The 19959-nt window shown below is 40.1% G+C and overlaps 2 protein-coding genes across 2 annotated transcripts; one reads left to right on the forward strand and one right to left on the reverse strand.

Annotated features, from left to right (window-relative positions):
• The first annotated feature begins 5196 nt into the window (after positions 1 to 5196).
• Positions 5197 to 7541, forward strand: LOC115669116 (B-box zinc finger protein 21-like). The gene is made up of 3 exons (XM_030590429.2): positions 5197 to 5670; positions 5827 to 6312; positions 6457 to 7541. The coding sequence occupies exons 1-3, from the start codon at positions 5485 to 5487 to the stop codon at positions 6727 to 6729; spliced, it is 945 nt and encodes a 314-aa protein (XP_030446289.2). The 5' UTR covers positions 5197 to 5484; the 3' UTR covers positions 6730 to 7541.
• Positions 7542 to 9907: 2366 nt separating this feature from the next.
• LOC115669927 (SH3 domain-containing protein 2-like) lies at positions 9908 to 16700 on the reverse strand. The gene is made up of 10 exons (XM_030591111.2): positions 16460 to 16700; positions 15198 to 15317; positions 15049 to 15118; positions 14810 to 14961; positions 13573 to 13674; positions 12194 to 12394; positions 12027 to 12089; positions 11749 to 11901; positions 11565 to 11639; positions 9908 to 10216 (listed from the first exon to the last, which is right to left on the reverse strand). The coding sequence occupies exons 1-10, from the start codon at positions 16517 to 16519 to the stop codon at positions 10100 to 10102; spliced, it is 1113 nt and encodes a 370-aa protein (XP_030446971.1). The 5' UTR covers positions 16520 to 16700; the 3' UTR covers positions 9908 to 10099.
• Positions 16701 to 19959: the final 3259 nt, after the last annotated feature.

Below are 19959 nucleotides of genomic sequence, written 5' to 3' on the forward strand. Positions count from 1 at the left end.
ATTAGTTTAATCGCCCCGCGGTGCAATTATCTCAGATATTTTTGCTGTATATGTTATCGTGGAAGCAGCTTAATCAGGCGATTAGTTGCGCTTAAAAGCGCGGCTTTAATTAAGCAAATAATGGTGTTTAGACCACCAAAAGAAGAGGGCAAATAATGGCGGGCATCGCTGCAAGTTGAAGCTTTTGGATCTGTGGGAGAGGGGAGGTCATGCCTTATCTCTGGTGAACCCAATAGTGCACGTGAAAGCGATCAATTGGTAGCTTAAGTTTGTAGCGAGAGAGATATCTGATTTTTTGCGTAATGGGATCTAAATAGGGCGCGACGATGTCTCCATTTCTAAAACACGACGTGTTATTGCTCCTTCGACATAATCACCACATGTGAATACGACGAAATATATCTAGAGATGGAAGGACGAGTTGCGTTGTTGGTATAATGTGCATGAAGTTATCACGACATGTATTCACATCTCTATGCATTTTGTATATGAGGGTTTATATCTTGAACAATTTTTATGTTGTGGAATCCATTCAATTAATTTGGTATGTTGGGATTTTAATGTCGTGACGCGATTATCAAACATTTCATGTTGGGTTTAAACCTAAATTAGATGCAACGAGATGGTGACATGAAAACGACATGGTGACATGGGTATTTACCGAATCCTCACCTAAGCAATGCCCAAGTGATTTTCGTCACACGCAAGCATGCGCATGGGTGCATATACAAAGCCACACATGCAAGGACCCAATCGAGCAAACAAACAAAATAAATTTGGCAAAATAGTGCGAGAACAGCGATAAGTCACGAACTGGATGAAATATCTTGTCTATGTCAGTAAATCCCATCAATTATTTTAAACCAAAGGATCATATTCGAACAAATTTTAAAATTTCAGGGATTATATTGGAAAGTTCAACAACTAGTCAGCAAAAACAAAGCAAAGTTGCAACTATGGCAACTTAGGCAGTGGAGGACCCTGTCTCTTGGCCAATTTGCCTTTTGTTTATATTATACTTGTAATTCTCATCAAGAATTTGCTTGAATTGCAAAAGCAAATTGACTTAGTTTGTCTCCAGCATTAAGAGATAAGGAGCACCAAATGATCTTGATTAGTGCCTTCTTTTTGCCCTAATGTTAATTATCTCCTCAATAATGCCATTTAACTTTGGCTCCTATCTCCAGCATTTTAAAATAGTTTATATGCACCATTTAACAACCCTTGTACACCTAATTGCTCTACTTGGTCAAAGAAAAAGGACAATAAGTTAAAAGAAAGAATTTAACTAACGCACTAGATAAAATTCCTTAATTATCTTTTATAGTGAAATAATCAACCTCATCTTCCAATCCATGTGCGGAAATTTAGAACACTTCTCTCATTTTCTTTTATTTTTTGAATCGTGAATAAAATGCCTATTTTAGATTCTCTGCAAAATTGAACTTATGAGTTGTACCGTCGGCTCACAACGTTGCGTACGAAATGAACACTGTTCACCCACGCGCGAAGCACGTCAACGCAACGCAGTGCCGATTATTGTAGGAATTCATAAACAAACGAACAAACAAACAAACAAAAAAATGCTTATTGGTTCCTTGGGAATAATACATATGGAGAGATGGCGGTGACCCAAAGAATACAAAAATTTGGGCAGTTGGGTTCTTCGCGAAAGAAGGATTCGAGGTGGAACTCATGCTTCATGCCAGTGAATGGTCTGAAAGAAAAACAAGAGAAAACGTACTTCGAAGCTAGAGAGGCCCCCCCATGTGGTGGGGTTGGTGCTGCTGCTGCTGCCGCTGCCATACTATAAAACTTGCACTGAATAAGTTCGAGGTTAAGAAGAGGGACCACAAGGCTAATTTGCTTTGATGCAGAACTAAGGAGGCAGGAGAGAGAGAGAGAGAGAGAGAGAGAGAGAGAGAGAGAGAGAGAGAGAGAGAGGAGATAGAATAGATTTTTTACAGCAAAATCTGATGCAACACACTGTGTCCTGTTTCTATGGATTTTAGCAGCAATCATGGATTTCAATGCAGGGGGAGAGATCTTGGGTTTGTGCAAAATGCTGAGGAGCTCGAGATGTGAATTGGCCAATAATGGAGGCGGCACCAGATGGTCCCCCCAGACAAAAGAGCCTGGAAGTTGTACCTTAATAGGAGTGAAGGGGATTAAAAAAGATAATATGCTAATATCATTCGTTTTTTATTTTATGCACATTAGCTCAATGGTCGGGTCGGTTCCGTTCGGTTCGGGCTAGGTAGGGTAGGGTAGGAGAGGGTATTTTTGACACCTCTAGCTACGGCAGGCAAGTGAATTTTACTATCCAATCATTGGTGCCATTGTACAGTTGTGACTCTGTGTCTTGAGAGAGACTGGCTTTTTTTTTTTGTACACATAATTGAGAAGATTGCATTAAGTGCTCTCTCTTATGCAACCAAACTAGGTATGGATTGGAGTCCTCTGAATTTAAGAGTAGATTTTCCATTTTATATATATATATATACATTGAGAAAATTGACATTCCCTTACAAATATAATTTGATCGTTGAGATTTCTTTCTTAGGATCCGTTTGTTGGAAGAAATGTTTCCGGGAAATTTTTTCTAGTATTTGGACGATGTTTGGAAAACGTTTTTTGTGGACCGAAAACAACGAGCTTAAATTGGAGGAAAACGACTTATCTTTCTGGCAATAAGAAAATCACTTTGCCTAAATCACCAAATAAATAAAAACTACCCATTTTCCGTGGATAAGATTTTCATGGAAAATATTTTCTTGTATCATGAAATTTTCAGTGAACAACAAGGGAAATTATTTTCGAGAAATTATTTTCGACTTTCCTGTGTATGGATGACGGACAATTAATTGATCTAGTCATGAACTGAAAATAAGTTTAGATTGAGAAAAAACGGCTGCCCTTTTTGTTAATAAAGAAATCACTTTTCTTAAATCACTAACAATTTTTCATGAAAAATATTTTCTTTTATCATAAAGTTTTTAGTAAAACAAAAGTACCCTTTTGCTTTTCATTTTCATTCTCTCCTTTTCCTCCTTTCCCTATTTCTTAGCTTGCCTTTAGCAATATCTCTCTCTCCTCTCTAATGACTCTCTCTCTCTCTCTACTCAGGGTCGTAAGTCACAAATAGACCAAGCCATGAACGCTGAGGACCATCGACCACGACCACGACCACCCACGCATGACAACTTGCTCACAGTGGGTGTTCTCACTTCGTGTTGGGGATCGGATTAGGCTCACCACGTTGAATCGACGTCACTCGGCCAAGCCCGATCTCACAAACCGATTTGGCATCACTCAGGGTTGGGTGACGATGCCGACTGGGTCGCGACCCTTGAGCTCTACCCTTGCCCTCGATGAGGGCAAAGGTAGAAGAGACGATATTCGGTTTCCTAAATCGTAAGGATCTTTTGATTCAAAGGAATCGGGCAAAATTATCTACCCAAATATAGAGAATTCCAATTCTGAGAGGGTTACAATTCATCTTGTCATTGTGCATTAGTTTTTACTTTTCTTGTACTGTTTTTTTAGCCATCTGCATTTAAGATTTTATGTCCTTCCCATCACTTCAACTCTTTTAATACATGTAATCATTGAGATTTGAAGTCATGATTCTCTCTTACAAGCTATCAAATTTCAAAGGAGGTTTCATTTGGGGCGACTCGCAATAAATAACATGTTTGAAGTTGTCGCAAACATACACAATTTTGTCTCGTGGAGTCAAGTACAATTAATGATGACTAGCAAAGTCTCTCACACGATAAGCCTTGAGACGTAATTTCTTGTGAGCACTATTCCTCATGAATTTAGATTTCGTTTATTTTTTGAAAAATGAATAATTTAAAATATATATTTTTTAAAATAATCACTTATATCACTTTAAAAAATTAGTTAATAAAAAATATCTTAATTATCGTAAATAATTTATGTACAAATATTTTCGTTGACGATGAAAATATATATATTTTTATAAGAGATGTAAGCGATCATTATTAAAAAATTATTTTATAAATCGTTCATTTTCCGCGAAACAAATGAAACCTTAGAAAAATGACATTGCGTGCATTAATTACACGGAAGTTGAGAAATAATCTGATCAAGGTCTCATTTTCCTCATTCGATAAATTAAGCCCTTAACAGAAAAGAAAAAAAAAAGTAAAGACTTTCGAGTTTTGCCACATTCATATTATAAAATAAATTTTTTTGAGTAACTTTATTGTTAACGTCAATGGGTAATTTAATTGCAAGCTCATGTCCACGACTTCCTCTTCCAAGCTCAAATGTATTTCTCCACCTTCAATTATAGCCGTGCACATTGTAGCAAATTTAGCTATTAGGTATGATATTTCTGCAAAACCTTGTGCTTTAAATAATCCTATTAAAAAAATGTAAGCATTTGTTGTTTAAAATACAATTGACGTAAAATCATGGTAACATCTTTTTATGATTGCATTATAGCGTCGCATAAAATTTTCTCGACGTACTTACAAGGAAAATAATAGTATATACCTGTCCATATCCCGAACTTACAGTCACATGGTTATTCCAACATTATATTGCGGCACAGTCGTTTTTGGCATGTGTCGGTCAAAAATAACCTTCTTGATTTTCTTTGATTTACCAAACACGACCGAATTTCATTTTTTTTATTTGGATTAATATCACGAAAAACCCCAAACCAGTACGTCTATGACAAATTTACCCTAAACTAATTTTTTGACCACGAAAAATCCCAAACTGATACACATGTGACAAATTTACCCCAAACTAATTTTTTGACCACTAAAAACGCCAAACTGGTACATTTATGACAAATTTGCCCTCCGTTAAATTGGATTAATATCATGAAAAATCACATACAGGTATACCTTTGACAAACAGAGGGTAAAACCCCAAATTGGTATACCAGTCAACTGCCATATGTCATCTAATTTAGAAATTTAACAGTAAAATTTAACAAAAACTAATGAAGCGTAAAATTGTCACAGATGTACTGATTTGAGATTTTTGATGGTCAAAAAATTAGTTTTGAATAAATTTATTACATGTGTACTAATTTTGGGTTTTTCGTGGTTATTAACTTTAACCCTTTCTATTTTTAACATTAAATTAACAAGAAAAGTAAGGAAGAATCTTTTTCCACTTTGCATATATAAACCAACTTGCCGCTCCATCGCCTGAATCTTGATCCATCTCTTTCTCTTACATCATCATCCCAAGTGCGTGTGTTCTTTTTTCTTTCCCATGCTGTTGAAAAAAGCCACTCCTTTTCTTGTTCAAACTTCAAGCCCACCCAAGACGTTGCGCACACCTCTCTCTGTCCAAACCCATTTCCATCTTCTTGATCCTCCTCCTCCTCCTCCAACATCCCAGTTTCAACGCCTCTCTCTCTCTCTCTCTCTCTCTCTCTGTCAAATTCTTGGAAGCTTGACGGAAGAAGGGGAAGAAAAGGGTTAGGAGGAGGACCAGATGAAGATCCAGTGCGACGTGTGCATCAAGGACGAGGCGTCCGTGTTCTGCACCGCCGACGAGGCAGCGCTCTGCGGGGGGTGCGACCACCGCGTCCACCACGCCAACAAGCTCGCCTCCAAGCACCAGCGGTTTTCCCTTCTCTGTCCTTCCCCTAAGGAATTCCCTCTCTGCGACGTCTGCCAGGTACTTGCCTCTCTTCGCCTCGCCTGCTACTGCCTTTTCTGTATGGCGACCGATGTTCCCCGGAACAAGTTATCCTTTTTTTTCTTTTTCTTTTTTGGGTTTGTTTCGTTGGTTTGTTGCTGATTGCGGCGAAAATGAAAACTGGGTTTGGTGTAGGAGAGGCGAGCGTTCTTGTTCTGTCAACAGGACCGGGCCATTCTCTGCAGGGAGTGCGATCTTCCGATACACACGGCCAACGAGCATACCAAGAAGCACAACAGGTTCTTGCTCACGGGAGTGAAGCTCTCCGCTACATCGGAAGTCTACGCATCTGCTGCCGGTAGCGCCTCCCCGTCCAACGGATGCGATGTCGTCCCCGACTTCAAGTCCGAGGCATCATCCTCAATCAAGAAGCCGGTCTCTGTTTCTGCGACGCTCTCGGGCCCTCGAAAGGCAGCGGCGAGCGCGGCATCGGCAGCGGCGGCTGCATCCGCAGCGGTGGTGAACAACAAGGATGGAAGCAACAACAGTCTGTTGGGCGACCAGGAAAGTGGTTCGAACGGGTCAACGAGTAGCATATCAGAGTACTTGATAGAGATGCTGCCAGGCTGGCACTTTGAGGACTTTCTTGATTCCTGCTCTGCTTCCTTTGGTTTCTGTAAGGTTTGCATTGACCCATCTCCTTCTTTGGTAGTTCTGATTCATAGCCGAAACTTGTTATCCTTCCTTGCTGGCTTACCAAATCTAGGATAAGAAACAATAGTACTTCGGAGCTGATAATTGGTTTTTATGGTTCTTGGGTTGCAGAAAGACGATGGTTTATTGCCATTCACGGACAATGATCTTGAGAGTGAAATGAGTTCCTTCCCATCTGAAAATTTGGGAATTTGGGTCCCTCAATCTCCAAACCCAGTGTGGTCTAGTCAGTTCTCTTACCAAAATGGTGGGATCACAGGAGGATTCAAGCAGACAAAAGAGCCTGCAACCATGAGACCCGGCAAGAGGTGGAATGATGATGTCTTTGCAGTTCCAGAAATCAGTCCTGCATCCGCTGGATTCAAGAGATCTAGACCCTCTTGATTGAATTAGGAAGTTGGTGCTATCCATTTTGTGAAAAAGAAGAAGAAGAAGAAGAGGAAGATGAAAGCCTCAAGCTAATATTTTTCTAACATGGCTTTGAGTTTCCCTCTACTTTCTTAACCTTTACCTTCATGTTTGATCTGTTCTAAGTTTGATCTTCCCTTGGTTTCTCCTTGTGATTGACCCTCCCTGGGTTAGGTCTCATAATTTTGTCCCTTTTTTGCTCTGTACTGGCGCAAGTGCTTGTATATAGTTACTACTGAACTTTAACCGTGCTTTTCTGCCAACTAGTGGAAATCTCTCGTTTAGTTTAGCACGAAAATTGGGTTTGCCATCCGTCTTTCCTTTCTCCTACTTTTATCTGGGCCAAATGACCATTGTCTGACTCAAGTACATTCAAGAGAATTCAGGACAAGGAAAGGTAATCTGCAATCATGACTACAAAAAGAAGTTAAGAGGGACAACACAATCTCTGTTTTTGGTAGGGTCCTGTTTGTATTATTAGGAATGTCACTGTTTGTAGTGGAAGAGGATGGGATACATTGAAAGTGGTGACCATGGTGGTGATGGTTATGACGTGGGGATCAGACAGAAAAGATTGGAAGGGGGAGGGTTCAAAGTAGGGTGTGACGAGCGGCATTTGTCTGCATTTAGAAAAAATTCTTTCATAGCAAGTCCTAATTATCTTTGCACTGCCATGTAAAGCACACTGTATCAGAGGGATAAGCTCAACTGCTTTGTTCTCCCCTCTTCTTTTTGCCCTTTCATCGTCATGTACTGTGATGATAAATATGACATGTATCTTTGTGTCATTCGCTACTAATTTAAGCTTTGAAAGAAAAACTGTTGTGCGCTTCGATTTTAATATGGTCGAAAAACTAGAGGCCTTGAGCTTTTTTACACATTTAAAGATTTGTCTTCGAGATGTGACTAGCGTTTGAACTTCTTTCGCCCACCACTTACTGAGTTCTCATATGCTTGAGGTCTTCTTTATGCTATCCATCCTCGATAGACTTTGCAAAGATTTATTGGTTTTCGTGTATAAATCAGATGGCAATATAATCTTCTTTACTTCCGTCTTAATGAATCGAAATCACACACTTAAAGTTCCTAGATCTTGTCTCCTATTTGTCCAGAAACTTAAAAAGGAGGAGCGAGCCTTCTCTTTGGTTCATCTAAAGCAGCGAAAGCGGAGCCCTCGGCCTTAACCATCTCACTCATTAAGCTTATAATAACAGATTAACAACTGGCTTAAACATAATCATGGCTTATCATTAGCTGCTAAATCTTTGGAACGAAAGAAATGTTATCACATGGTGTTTCTTTTGTTATTGCACTTGGGCATCCTGAGTGGGGCTACGTGTGCCAGTTATGTACGGCAAGGTTGACTTTTTTCACATCGTGATTCATGTGCTGCCTACTGTCGATGGAAAGAAAAAAAAGGGTGAGTTTGACAATCAGAACAATCGCGAAAATGGATATGAAGTAGAGAAGAATATCATACACGTCGTGTTCCGTCGATACCCAGAAAATGAATTCTACGGCTACCAATCTTGACGTCATTCTGCAACCCAAGATTGAAAAGAATTGTACCCGAATCGCAGATGAGAAGTCACTTTCCTCCTGCCCCCACAAACTCTCTCTCTCTCTGAAGATTGGGATTGAAGGATTTAACTAAGAAAGTTGTCAGGTCCTAATCATGATCCGAGATATTTAATAAGGTGGTGTGACGTCTGCTCATTGTCTCTAAAGCAGAACATCTTCGGATCGCCAGCACTAGGGTGGCTGTCGCCTTTCAATTGGTTCTCATGGGCCTGTGGTTCGGTCCGCACCTACCCTCGCCGTGTGAGTCCACGTAATTCTTTCGATCGTCAGATCGACGGATCTATGTCCGTCCTAGTGCGCGCAAATGATCGACAGAGCCCAGCTCCCGCATGATCTACTGGCGATTTGCTATTCATCGCCGATTTTCATATAACGGGCTATGTTGGGGAGAGAAAACGAAGGATGTTACTGGGATGAGTTAGCCGCAACTTTACTTGGGAAGAACACATCCGATTCGGCTTCATCTCGTGGTTGGCGCAACTGGGTCGTTAGATGAGTGCGGATGCCAAATTGCAACTTTGTATCTGTTGAGATTGGACATGTCGGTCACATATTCTTGGCCCACATCTCGTACTTGGCTAAGCAGAACTTATTCCCCCATCTTGCACATCTGCCACGGGGACGGTGAAGGATCGTGGGGTATCATTCCTCCGGCATGACTCCAGTGTCCTCGTAATGTTTCAGACGATTCTTGGGGGTATGTTTGGTTTGCTGAAGAGGACGAACCGAATCGAGTTGGTAATTTCGGGCAAGAAGTCGTTAAAAATCAAATTATGCAACAACGAATTAATCCACCTGTAATGGTCATTCCCTTGATCTGATCGTACGACTAGAATTTTACGCGACGCTGCTCCGGCATCGATGAAAGCCAACTTGACTCTTAAATTGTCTGGATCTGGCATCGATGAATCATGTAAGTTTCAGTTCGACTGTCTCAGCTGTACATTTGAGTGCAGATGGCAGATTGTTACCCAGAGTTCGGGTATGCGAAACGTGGCTGTTTGTTCTTCTTCTTCTTCTTTCTGTGTTTTTGGTTGGGTGAACCCTGCTATTATCAGATGCAAATAATAATGGTGAAAACAGCATATACTAAAGTGTTTTAACAGCCAATTGACGGTACCAAAAAGAGATGAGCATCAAGCTTATCGGGGAGGCCTTATTCGGCGCTTCAAGCTTCCTGTAATATAACAAAACATCTCTCATGTCAGCACATTCCGATTGTTATCGTGAATCTATCTATACCACCCATCCATTTTGTCTCGGATTAGCATTCCAACCTTCATCGTTGCATCCGAGACAAAATACGACCTGACCTACCAACTATGTGCCTGCGAAAACGCAGTTCAAGCTGTGCAATTCCTAAACAGACTTCCCCGTGGTGGCTCTAGTAACATGTTCTCATGACCAAAAGTCTGAAGCATGATGAGAGAGGAGCTGAAGCTTCGTAAATCCTAATAAACGAAATATATATATATATATATATATATATATATATATATATATATATATATATATATATATATATATGAGCTACAACTTTTTCTTACACTGAGACAAATAAACAGCACCACACTGGAGCAAACACTACGGCATTCTTATTTTTTTTATAAATCTGTTACTGAGGTCAATGAGGGGAAACAAAAATAAGGACAAAATACAACTCACTCTCACCCAAGACACAAAGCAGTATCAGGTGACAATCCATTTCCCAATTACCCTCGCATACCACATGCAAACGTGATGAGAAGAATTCCGCCCGTACAATTTAGAATACATGTGTCATCTTGCTCGCCAGAACACGCTCCCTCCTCTCTACATAATCGAGTGGAAACCAACCGGCTTTTCCTTTGCATTCTCCCTCGGCCCAGCCACTGTTTGACACCTGCATTAGCATCGGAAAGAATTGAACTAAACCCCTGATTATATGAGAGGAAGAAAACGGAGTATTCTTTTTGTAAATGGAGCACGAGAAGTCGATATAGATACTGAAAGGAACTGATGCAAAATTCTCAATCCACTCAGCACAGTAACTCATCGGTGTCATTATTACTATCCAAATTACTTTCAAAGCTCACAGCCACGTAGGTCATCAAGAAATTGATCGGGACTGAGAAGGCAACTAAATACTTGCTGAACAAATCAATCTTTACTAAAAGTTTAGAAAACAGTGGAGAAGTGGAGGATATATGTAGAGATTAGTGATGTAATGGAGCCAGTTGCAATAAATGATCAGTGAAGGAGGTGGTGGCAACGGCATGCAGTAGGTAATATGGTGTTGATATATTGGAAGAAGTGTTTCCACGGTAATAGTGGTGGTGATTTAAATCTATAGGATGCAGTCACCAAAATCCCTTTTCTATCATACACCTATGTATACTATCAAGTTGATTGACATGTTTTTCAGATATTATTGCCTTATATCTTGATGGCAAAGCTCTAGCGTTCCATTGGCATAATCACGGACATTTTGTCTGTGGTTGGTAGAATGCAATACACATTAGTGAATTTAATATCCTGTGAAAAAAAATAGGTTACAGGCAAATTAGTTGTCCGCCACTTATTAATACTAAAATTTAACCGATAGAGTAATTGTAAGTTGCTCAAATCAAAGTCGGTCAAGAGTTGGTCCTTTAATACTAATTGGTAACATACCAATACGAAAGTTGGTAAGTTTTCCAAATTAAAGTCGTTAATTTGATGAGTTGTTAATTTCAAAACAGTTGGTACCTTACTCAAATAAAAATGAGATAGTTATTCAGATAAGAATTGATAACCTAATACTAGTACTCATTCAAGTTACGAATTAGTAAATAAAGATCAGTAAGTTATTCAGCAAGACATTCATAAACTTTTAACGCTAGTCGGTAACATACTATCACTGTCCCAGCTAAACTATTTACCAGTCAGTTAACAATTACCAACACTTTCACAGATTTTTAGGACACATGACAATATAATCATCCATCTTGACGACCAAACAACTGACACATATTTTTCTCCATTCAATGTTAATACATTTTGTCATCACACAAAGTATCACTAGTTTATCCTAGTTCCAAGCTTTGCATCACCTCAACGTGCAATCTACAATTTACGGCAACCAGCAACGTTAAACTAAGTACTATCCCACTAAGTGGCGTCAGCTTAAAAAGACAAAAACAAGCATTAATTAGTCAGCGTAAACCAAAAGAGAAGCTTCATAAAAGAGAAAATGAGAACTGAGTGACAACCTTACGGACAACCACATAGTCCCCTGCTGATAAATTTAACTCCCCATCAGATACTGCTCTAAATGAGTGCATAACCTGATGATTCAGACAAAAGATGATTAGAAGCTAAATAGTTATATGGCATAAATAATGAAGTAAACCATCAAGCATAATACATCATCCAAACAAGTTCACCAAGATCTACCTCTCCCAAGAAATAGTCAATGGTATCTGCAGTTTCATCATATGTCTGAGAAGCAAAGGAACCATTGATCTCCTCATACGACGGGGGAGGAGGAACAGAGGTTTCGGCAGCTACACTTGGAGATGCTTCAATTCGTTGGCGATCTGACAACAACTGTAGAAAGGGAAGAAGATTTTCAATCAAAACCAGCAGTTAGCAAATGACTGGAAAAACTGACTATGATAGTGAAGGTGTATCTTAAGTTAATGCCAGAAAAGCCATGCAAAAAAAATTCAGACCTCGCCTTCAAGTTGATCAAGTATCTGTAAGACTCTTTGATGATAGCTTCTTTCTGATTCGACCTATAATTCAAAGAAAAGTATAGCTTCGATTATCCTTTAGGAACCATATAATTACAACCAACCTCATTTGGAAAAAAAAATGAAAGAAGGGTGGATCGCATTACCATAGCAACAAGCCGTTGAAGAGTCATTTTCTGTTGTTGGCCTTCTACAGCAGCCATTGCAGCAGTAGCCTCTTTACCTAATGTTGCCATGTTTGTCTTCAGCTCCTGAAGCTTGGCCTCAGCAGCTTCTAGTTTCATGGCAATATCAGGATTACCCATGGATTCCCTTACCCTAGCTTGGCGCCTAGAAACATCGATAGCCTGTCTTGGAGCATATCAGTATGTAAGGGCAACCTTGAAGAACTAATAACACCTCAAGCTTGAGAAATGATCATCTTCCGTTGCAAGAAATTCTAGCATTTTTTCTTTCAGGCCCCAAATATTCCAATTAAATGCTAATATTGTGAAAATTCTCAAAAATCACCCATCCTAGAGACACCAAAAAGACTGGAATTAGAATGCAAATAAAGTTACAAGGGATTATCAAGGATGTCTTCGAACTACGCTGACAATGTTTCAGACCCCACAACCGAGAGCTGGATAGATAGAATCTTTATGATCTGAGTCTCTCAGTATACTATCGTGAAGGAAGACCTCAAACATATTATCAGGCATTTCGGTTCGCTCCCCATATATAGTTGGCCCACAGAGCAGTCTGCCCCCTTTCTCTTGATGGAATATCCACAAAATATCCGCTGCCATCTTCTTAGACTCTTTCTTAATGCATGTATTTAATTTATTCGGAGCTACATTAAGATTTCCAAGGTTTAGCTGAGGCTTAGCTATGAAGGCGTGAATGCTCAAGTAAGAACTTTGAGCAACTGTGATCACATGCAAGCCGACTGCGCATGCGCGCGAGAGAGAGAATCATGAATCAGAATGCCAGAGATTTTAAGGGAAGAATAATCAGGGTATGAAGATCTTAAGTTGTCTTCTCATGAGTTTTTCTAAGAGAGCTGAGCTATGGATATCCTTTGCTAAAGAGAGAGTATATAAATGTAATGAGGTGCCCCAATCCTGCTCGCAGCACCTAAGCTGATGGAAGGACTAAGGTAACTACAGTAAAAGTATGTAGAAGAGCACTACTTTATCTTCTTGGTAAGTAATTTTGATACTCACCAAATAAATTATAGTTGTTTTACATTCGCAGACAAAACTATGGACACTAGGTCCCAAAGAAAGGCCCACGCCTAAGTAAAGACCTTAATGATTTTAGCCCGAAACAGGAAGATATTTAATGAGCAAGTATTACTCAAGCTTCAGCTTACCCAGGATACAAAAGCACTTCAGCAATCAATGCAGGATCAACCACACAAGAATACAGGATTAATAGATGTGACTTATCATATGCCAGCTGAGTTGAGCTTTGACTTTCCTAAAATGGCCCAATGACAATTAAATTGCATATAGATAAAGTGAGCAAACTCAAATAGCGTCACCTGAGCCTCAGCTTCTTGACGCACTCTGTCATATCTTTGGGCAAGTTGCCTAGCATCCTCCAAGGGAGCACCCATCACCATTGCTCTTAAGGGCTCTGCCACCTGATGAAACCACTAGTTAATTCATAGTAATAATTTGAAACTACCATCCCTATAGGGGCATTATTAAATAGAATAGGTTAGAGGCCGATCGAGTATGATTTTGCCTATATACAGTTTCTTGTCATTGGGGTGCTATGGATCAGTTCCACAACTTAAACTGTCAAATAATTCAACCGAAAATACATCCGTTATTCACTACACCATATATGCAGAAGTATATATTTGCATTTACACGTGTGTATGTGTGCGCTCCCATGTAGGTGTGTGGATATCCTATCAACGCAGGCAAACTCAACCCGTCTCTTACAAAATACAATAACCCAAATAGAGGACATACGATGATGTTACACAGCAAATAAAGAACATTCATCTCTTTTTGAAGGGATTCTAATCAAAACCAAGAAACTGTACATTGAACTGCCATTAATTATCAGCATTCAGTCAGGGTCCCTGAAGGTCCAACAAGGTCGTTGGACATAGTTGCAGCACATGAAACCCCCGTTTTCGTAAAAAATTTCTAAAAGCTGGGGAATCTTAATCCCCAACCCTCTGAACGATACTGGTAGACCAGGCAACATAGAAAAATTGAAGTTAAAGCACTTTTAAGTCAAAAATTTGTAAATAGTGTGGCAAATGGCTTTCAACTGAAGCATATCAACTACTGGGGCATACAAAGATATTGAAGAGTAAGAACATGTGACAAGGCAATGTATTCGACTTAGGGAGATACAAGCACGTGGACTCAATGGTGCAAGACTCACGTGGGTTTAGCAGAAGGCAAGAAAGGGGGATAAAGAGGAAGGCGGGGCGGGATAACCCAGCAAGCGCAAGCCAGCTTCTATACATTTAATGTGATGTTTTAGATGAGGCAAACTTTAAGAGAATAGGGGCTGAAAAGTGAAACAAATCGATACCTATCCAAAAAAAGGATCAGAATTCAGAATACGGTATGCTTGAGGTATTGCAAGTTGTTTCACTGGTATGATATTTTCCAATCTACCATAAATGAAATAGTAAAAAATGAAGATACACTTCTCACATAATAAGTTTGCACCTAGTGTTCATTTCATACGATCAAATCAAGCAGTGAACAACTCACATATAATCTACTAGTCATATATGGAGTTAGGTTTACCTGGGTTCCAAGAGTTTTCAATAGATTTCCACGCTCTCTTTCCATTTGAGCACGAGCTCTTGAAAAATTTAAGGCGGCTTTAGACAAGGTAGTGCCACTGGTACATGTATTTTCAGCACCATATTTCCTACAGTCTTCTGACAACTTGGTACCTGTGAAGGAAAAACGTGAAGATTAATGAATGACAACGGTAAACTCAGAACCCTGCCATAGCAGAACAACATTAGCCACACACTCACCTATTTCAACTTGCTTGGACCCATGAACAATGTAACCTTCCACACCACGAACTATATCCCTTTGGAAATGCTGGTAATTTAGATTCTTAACGCTGGTTAATAAATAATAACCAACATAAGTTTCAATCAACAAGGAGAAGAGGAGTAACCTTGCCGGCACGAGTTGATATGTAGAGCTTCTCAAGTCTCTGATGATGCTGAAGTTCTGTCTCATCAGCTACAACATTATCTGAACCTCCGTATACACCAGCAAACTGCCTAAAGACAGCCTGTGACAAAATTAACCACAATCTGAGAAATCTAACTAGAAAGATCACTAAGCAAAATCAAATATCTTACACAACAACTTCTACTGCAGGGATGGAAACAAGCTAAAACATTCCCAGTGATGGCTCCTAGAAACTCTCTTAGAACAGAGAATAATGTAACATAACATCCAAAACGTATCTGGAGAAGGAAACTATCCTTGAAAAGTGTCGCCCTATCCGAACCTAACCAAATAATCACAGATGAAGTTGAACGATTGGCACATGGTAGTGCCACGAATGCCAGCAGTTGGCTTTGAAAATTTTGAAGCAGGTGGATCCTTCACCTCCCCAGTGTCCTCTTAACACAGTTCCCACGCCTACTACATCAATAAATAAAATTTACTGCAGAATGTCTTTTCGCATTGGATCCCGGAGCTGTATTCGCTTCGTCTCCGATTTTGTTTCCTCCGATTAATGCTGAAAAGAGTCACAGCGAGGAGCACGTGTAAGGAGCCCTAATGTCCAAACTCCTCTTAATCTCACCAATCTGCAAAGCCGTATCGATATGGGCCTCGCCACTCATTCCATAAGTGAAATCTAACAGCGGATGGTGAATTTAGGATATTCGACATATCCCAGAGCTGGGTCTGATGTTTCTCCGATCATTGTTTCACTCATTACTTCCATTAAGTTCATCACAGGTGAGGCGCACCCATAAGAAATGCACAACCCGCGCCTCACCCGATACGCAGAGACAAGACCCCGCCCCAAATCCAGAGGTTGTACCGACCCGTGCACTATGGTTGCTGACCCACAAATTAGCCAAAGACAGACAACGCCCATCACCTAGGATCGTAACCAGGAAACGGATCTCTCCCCTGCCGCCGCTACAATCAAATCCCAAACTGTTCATAATCACTTCGAACACACAATCGCCGCACAGAACACGGGATCACCGCAGCCCTCATCCGCTAATCCGATCGATCGATATAACCAGATTCGACGAGCAGGAAACGACCCGAATCGGAGGCCCGATCGGCGCGGCCGCGAACTCGGCAAGCGCGCGCGTCGGGGGGCGGCGGGAGACGGAGACTCACGCGAATCGATCCGAATCCTGCCGTACGGTTCGAGGAGAAGATACGAAGAGGGCCGGGGACGTTTACCTGCTGCTGCTTGGCGACCTGATCTCGGAGCTTCGTGGCTTGTTTCCGGATGGCCTCCATGGAAGCCGAAAGCTTCGTGTGGTCCGGCTGCTGATTTTTTCAAATCTCCGAACCTTTGATGATTTTGTTCCGGTGAAAAAAGTTCGCTCTGTTTGTTTCTCGAGGTCCCCCGTTCCCTAGCAGTTGAATTTTTAACAGAAAGCGGAAGCGAACCGGCGTTTGGACCGGGTTCGTGGTCCTTAGCTCCGGTCCTTCCGGATGTCCGGCCGAATTGAGAGAGAGAGAGAGAGAGAGAGGGAGGGAGGGAGGGCGGGGGTCAAAGCTGAATGTTGGGTCAGTTTTTCGTTTGATAATCCGCGTGAAATGAAATGTTCCTCACGTCTCTGTTCCAATGGAGGTCAGCATGCTCCATTTTTTAAGTTTATCTTGTTCTAACAAGTTCTAACACTTTGCCTATTGAAACAAAATCGATAAGTTCCACGGTGCTCGAATTTCTTTCTTAACTCGAAGTTCAAACCACTCTTGACCCGTATCAATTAGGGATGAGCTCCGGATCCAGTTCAAGCCGAAAGCATGATGGGACTGGCCTGGACCAACTTGGGAGGTTCCTGTTTCAAGGCCAGAACTGTCGGTTTTATTCGGGAACGGGTTAGACCGGCATGATTTCTGAGTTGAATCGGTTTTGAAGATAAAATTTAGAAAATAAAAAGCAATACTTTTGCACCCAACGAGAATTGAACATTGGTCTTCAACTTGAAGAAACAACGTAATCACTTTGACTAAAATATATTTTTTGCAATGAAATGATGCAACTTTTATATTTCACTACACGAATTTGACTTTTAATACAAAATAACAAAGTGGCCCGGCTCTCGATTCACCTGGAAATCGATTATCCCTAATATCAACAAAACTCTCGCCCAAGAAGTTGAATCATACGCTTGTTTCTTGCTAGTTTAGATTGAGTATGAATAATAGCCCAAACTGCCCCAATCTTGGACTGAACTAGGAGGTAAATTCACGTATCAATTAAAAGCATTTACAGTTGGAGAATTTCCAAAATGTCAGAGTTTCACCTAAACAATCTAAATTAGATCATTGAGTTTCAACAGGGGACTGAGTTCCATCCCCTTCGAAGGTGACAAACTCTACCTAATAATTTCTTGGAAACGGATGACGAGTGTCGTCAATCCGGTCTGGGTAAGGCTTCCTGTGAATCGATTGAGTTCCCTAACACAGTTCCTTAACATCGCTTCATCATTAGAATTGTTTATTGACCGTGTGAAAAGTCTCCTCATTGAGCTCTTCGGAAATGGTGTAGTATAGGGGTGCTTGATTGCTCGAAGCATTAGGTAATCATGCCCTCTTCCTCGCCATCTGGAAAACTTCCAAAAGAAGTCTCATCGGACATGAGCCAAAAAGAGGTGTCGGACTTCAATTGATTTAAGGCAAATCTGACAGAAAAGCGATCGGAAGTACGACCCAACAGCTTGTTCTCTAGTTCAAACTTGACCACAAAGTGATCAAACTTCTACTAAGCAAGTTTTGCGAAGACGGGTGGAGTGTAGAGGTTGTAAAAACAGGCATGCCAGCTCTCGAGAGCAAAGAGACCTGTGAAAACAACTACATTGATCTGAATGGCAAGGCTGCTTAAAAGTGCTGGAAAAGTAAATTGCAAGGCCTATGATAATGTCGGAATTAAAGGAAATTTAAAGAGAATTAAAGTAAATAATATCTAACTGGAAAGTAAACTAATTGCAAACTATGAAAAAAGAAATTACTGAGAATCAAATCCACAGGGACTTGAAAGAACTAGAAAGTTAAAGACCCATTGACACTCAAAATGGAAATATTGACACGCGAGCAACACTGGAATTTACAATGAACATTATGAAAAACAACGTTGACCTCAAAACAGAAGCGTAAATTCAAAGACATTGCTTCGAAAGGGAAAACACATTCAAAGAAAAATCAGGTTAATGAGTGTATTATATAGTTTGGTTGAAACAAGTAGATCGAGGTACCATTTCCTTACTCCGATCGAAATTAACTCGTATACACCTCGGGTTGAGATGAAGCAATGCGCATCCTAGGTTAAAGTTAGGTTAGTTAAAACTCCAGATCGAGATTGAACTTGATATGACTTGACTCTGGTGGTTTTACTCTTTCTTCTCAACCTATCTTTACTAGAATCTGATTTTGAGCGTTTGGACAGTAAATTTACATACACCAACAATAGCATAAATGAAAAGCATGTATTCTAATCGTACGAAGCTTGTGAAAATGTATGTATCAGTTCTGCCGCAATCATATATATATTAAGCTGCCATCACTCGAACATTGAAAATCATCAGCATAAAACTGAAGCTATGTTTTGCCATCTCGATTGTGATTGCCAAGAAACACATGCGCATTAAACATTCAGTTGCCTTTCTTTCTAGGTTGATCACGTACTTGGAGGATTTCAGAACCAACTATACTAAACATGTTCTGCAACATTTCTATGTATACGAGGGACCGGGATTTGGCATTTCTCTAAGTGCAATCTCCTCAAATGTATTGCGTAACGTCAATGACAACTCAAGATGACCTCACATTGATTGAACATAAGGAGATTTCAAACTCAAGAATATCCATCAACTGCATGCAAATTTCTCTGTATGAAGACCACCTGCACAAACGAAGGATTAAACTTGCCTACATATAGCCGAATTTCAATGCCTACCCTTTCATTAGTAAGATATCTCTCTCTCAACAAATATAAATGATGCTATAATGAAATGGGTTTTATTAACGAGTGTTTTGTGATCATTTGTCGAACATCATATTTAGGGAAAAATTTTAATTTCCAATGCAAATATTTTCTTGTTAAGTATACTTAACAAGTATCTCGAGGATACCCGTTAAATCGCGGACCTAATGAATATCTTGGCATATGAAAGCTAAAAACAGCTCCCAAACTGTTGATCACTGGATTATTGCATATTGGTGTCCCATCTACTTCCAGAGACAGACTTTTTCTTCGAAATAATTGCAATTGCTTCTCTTTGAATCTACCGCGGAAACTTTTCAGACACTCTTAGGTCAGAGGACGGTGGCACATAGCTTCTCACTCATGCTGTGGACCCAATACAGTATATAATTCACACATCATACAATGATTGTAATCTCACATGCTGACCAATCAATACCCATCGCTGTAATATTTAATGTTTAAAACCAACGAATTAATGATGAGAAATAAAACCAGCGTAGACCAAAATACGTGATCGGAATATTTGCAAATATAGTCCTAAACTTTTTGAAGATTTGTCAATTTAGTCTTAAACCTATTATTTAGATATTTAGCTGGAAAGATTATATTGCCAAATCGTCAAAAGGTTTATGACTAAATTAACAAATCATCAAAAGGTTTATGACTGAATTGGCAAAATTGAAAGGCTTAGGACTGAATTAGCATCCGTACAATAGGTTTATGACTTTTTCGATCATCTTCAAGG

Source organism: Syzygium oleosum, unplaced genomic scaffold (assembly GCF_021117445.2).
Source record: "Syzygium oleosum isolate NSW1041296 unplaced genomic scaffold, Sole_v2.1 Sole_v2.22, whole genome shotgun sequence".
NCBI lineage: Eukaryota > Viridiplantae > Streptophyta > Magnoliopsida > Myrtales > Myrtaceae > Syzygium > Syzygium oleosum.

Coding starts and splice junctions, on each gene's coding strand:
- LOC115669116 (XM_030590429.2), top strand. CDS start 5,485: ATGAAGATCCAGTGCGACGTGTGCATCAAGGACGAGGCGTCCGTGTTC. Junction 5,671..5,826: donor CTCTCTGCGACGTCTGCCAG/GTACTTGCCTCT, acceptor GGTTTGGTGTAG/GAGAGGCGAGCGTTCTTGTT. Junction 6,313..6,456: donor CTTCCTTTGGTTTCTGTAAG/GTTTGCATTGAC, acceptor CTTGGGTTGCAG/AAAGACGATGGTTTATTGCC.
- LOC115669927 (XM_030591111.2), bottom strand. CDS start 16,519: ATGGAGGCCATCCGGAAACAAGCCACGAAGCTCCGAGATCAGGTCGCC. Junction 14,962..15,048: donor GTCCAAGCAAGTTGAAATAG/GTGAGTGTGTGG, acceptor TTTCCTTCACAG/GTACCAAGTTGTCAGAAGAC. Junction 11,640..11,748: donor TTGACTATTTCTTGGGAGAG/GTAGATCTTGGT, acceptor CTGAATCATCAG/GTTATGCACTCATTTAGAGC.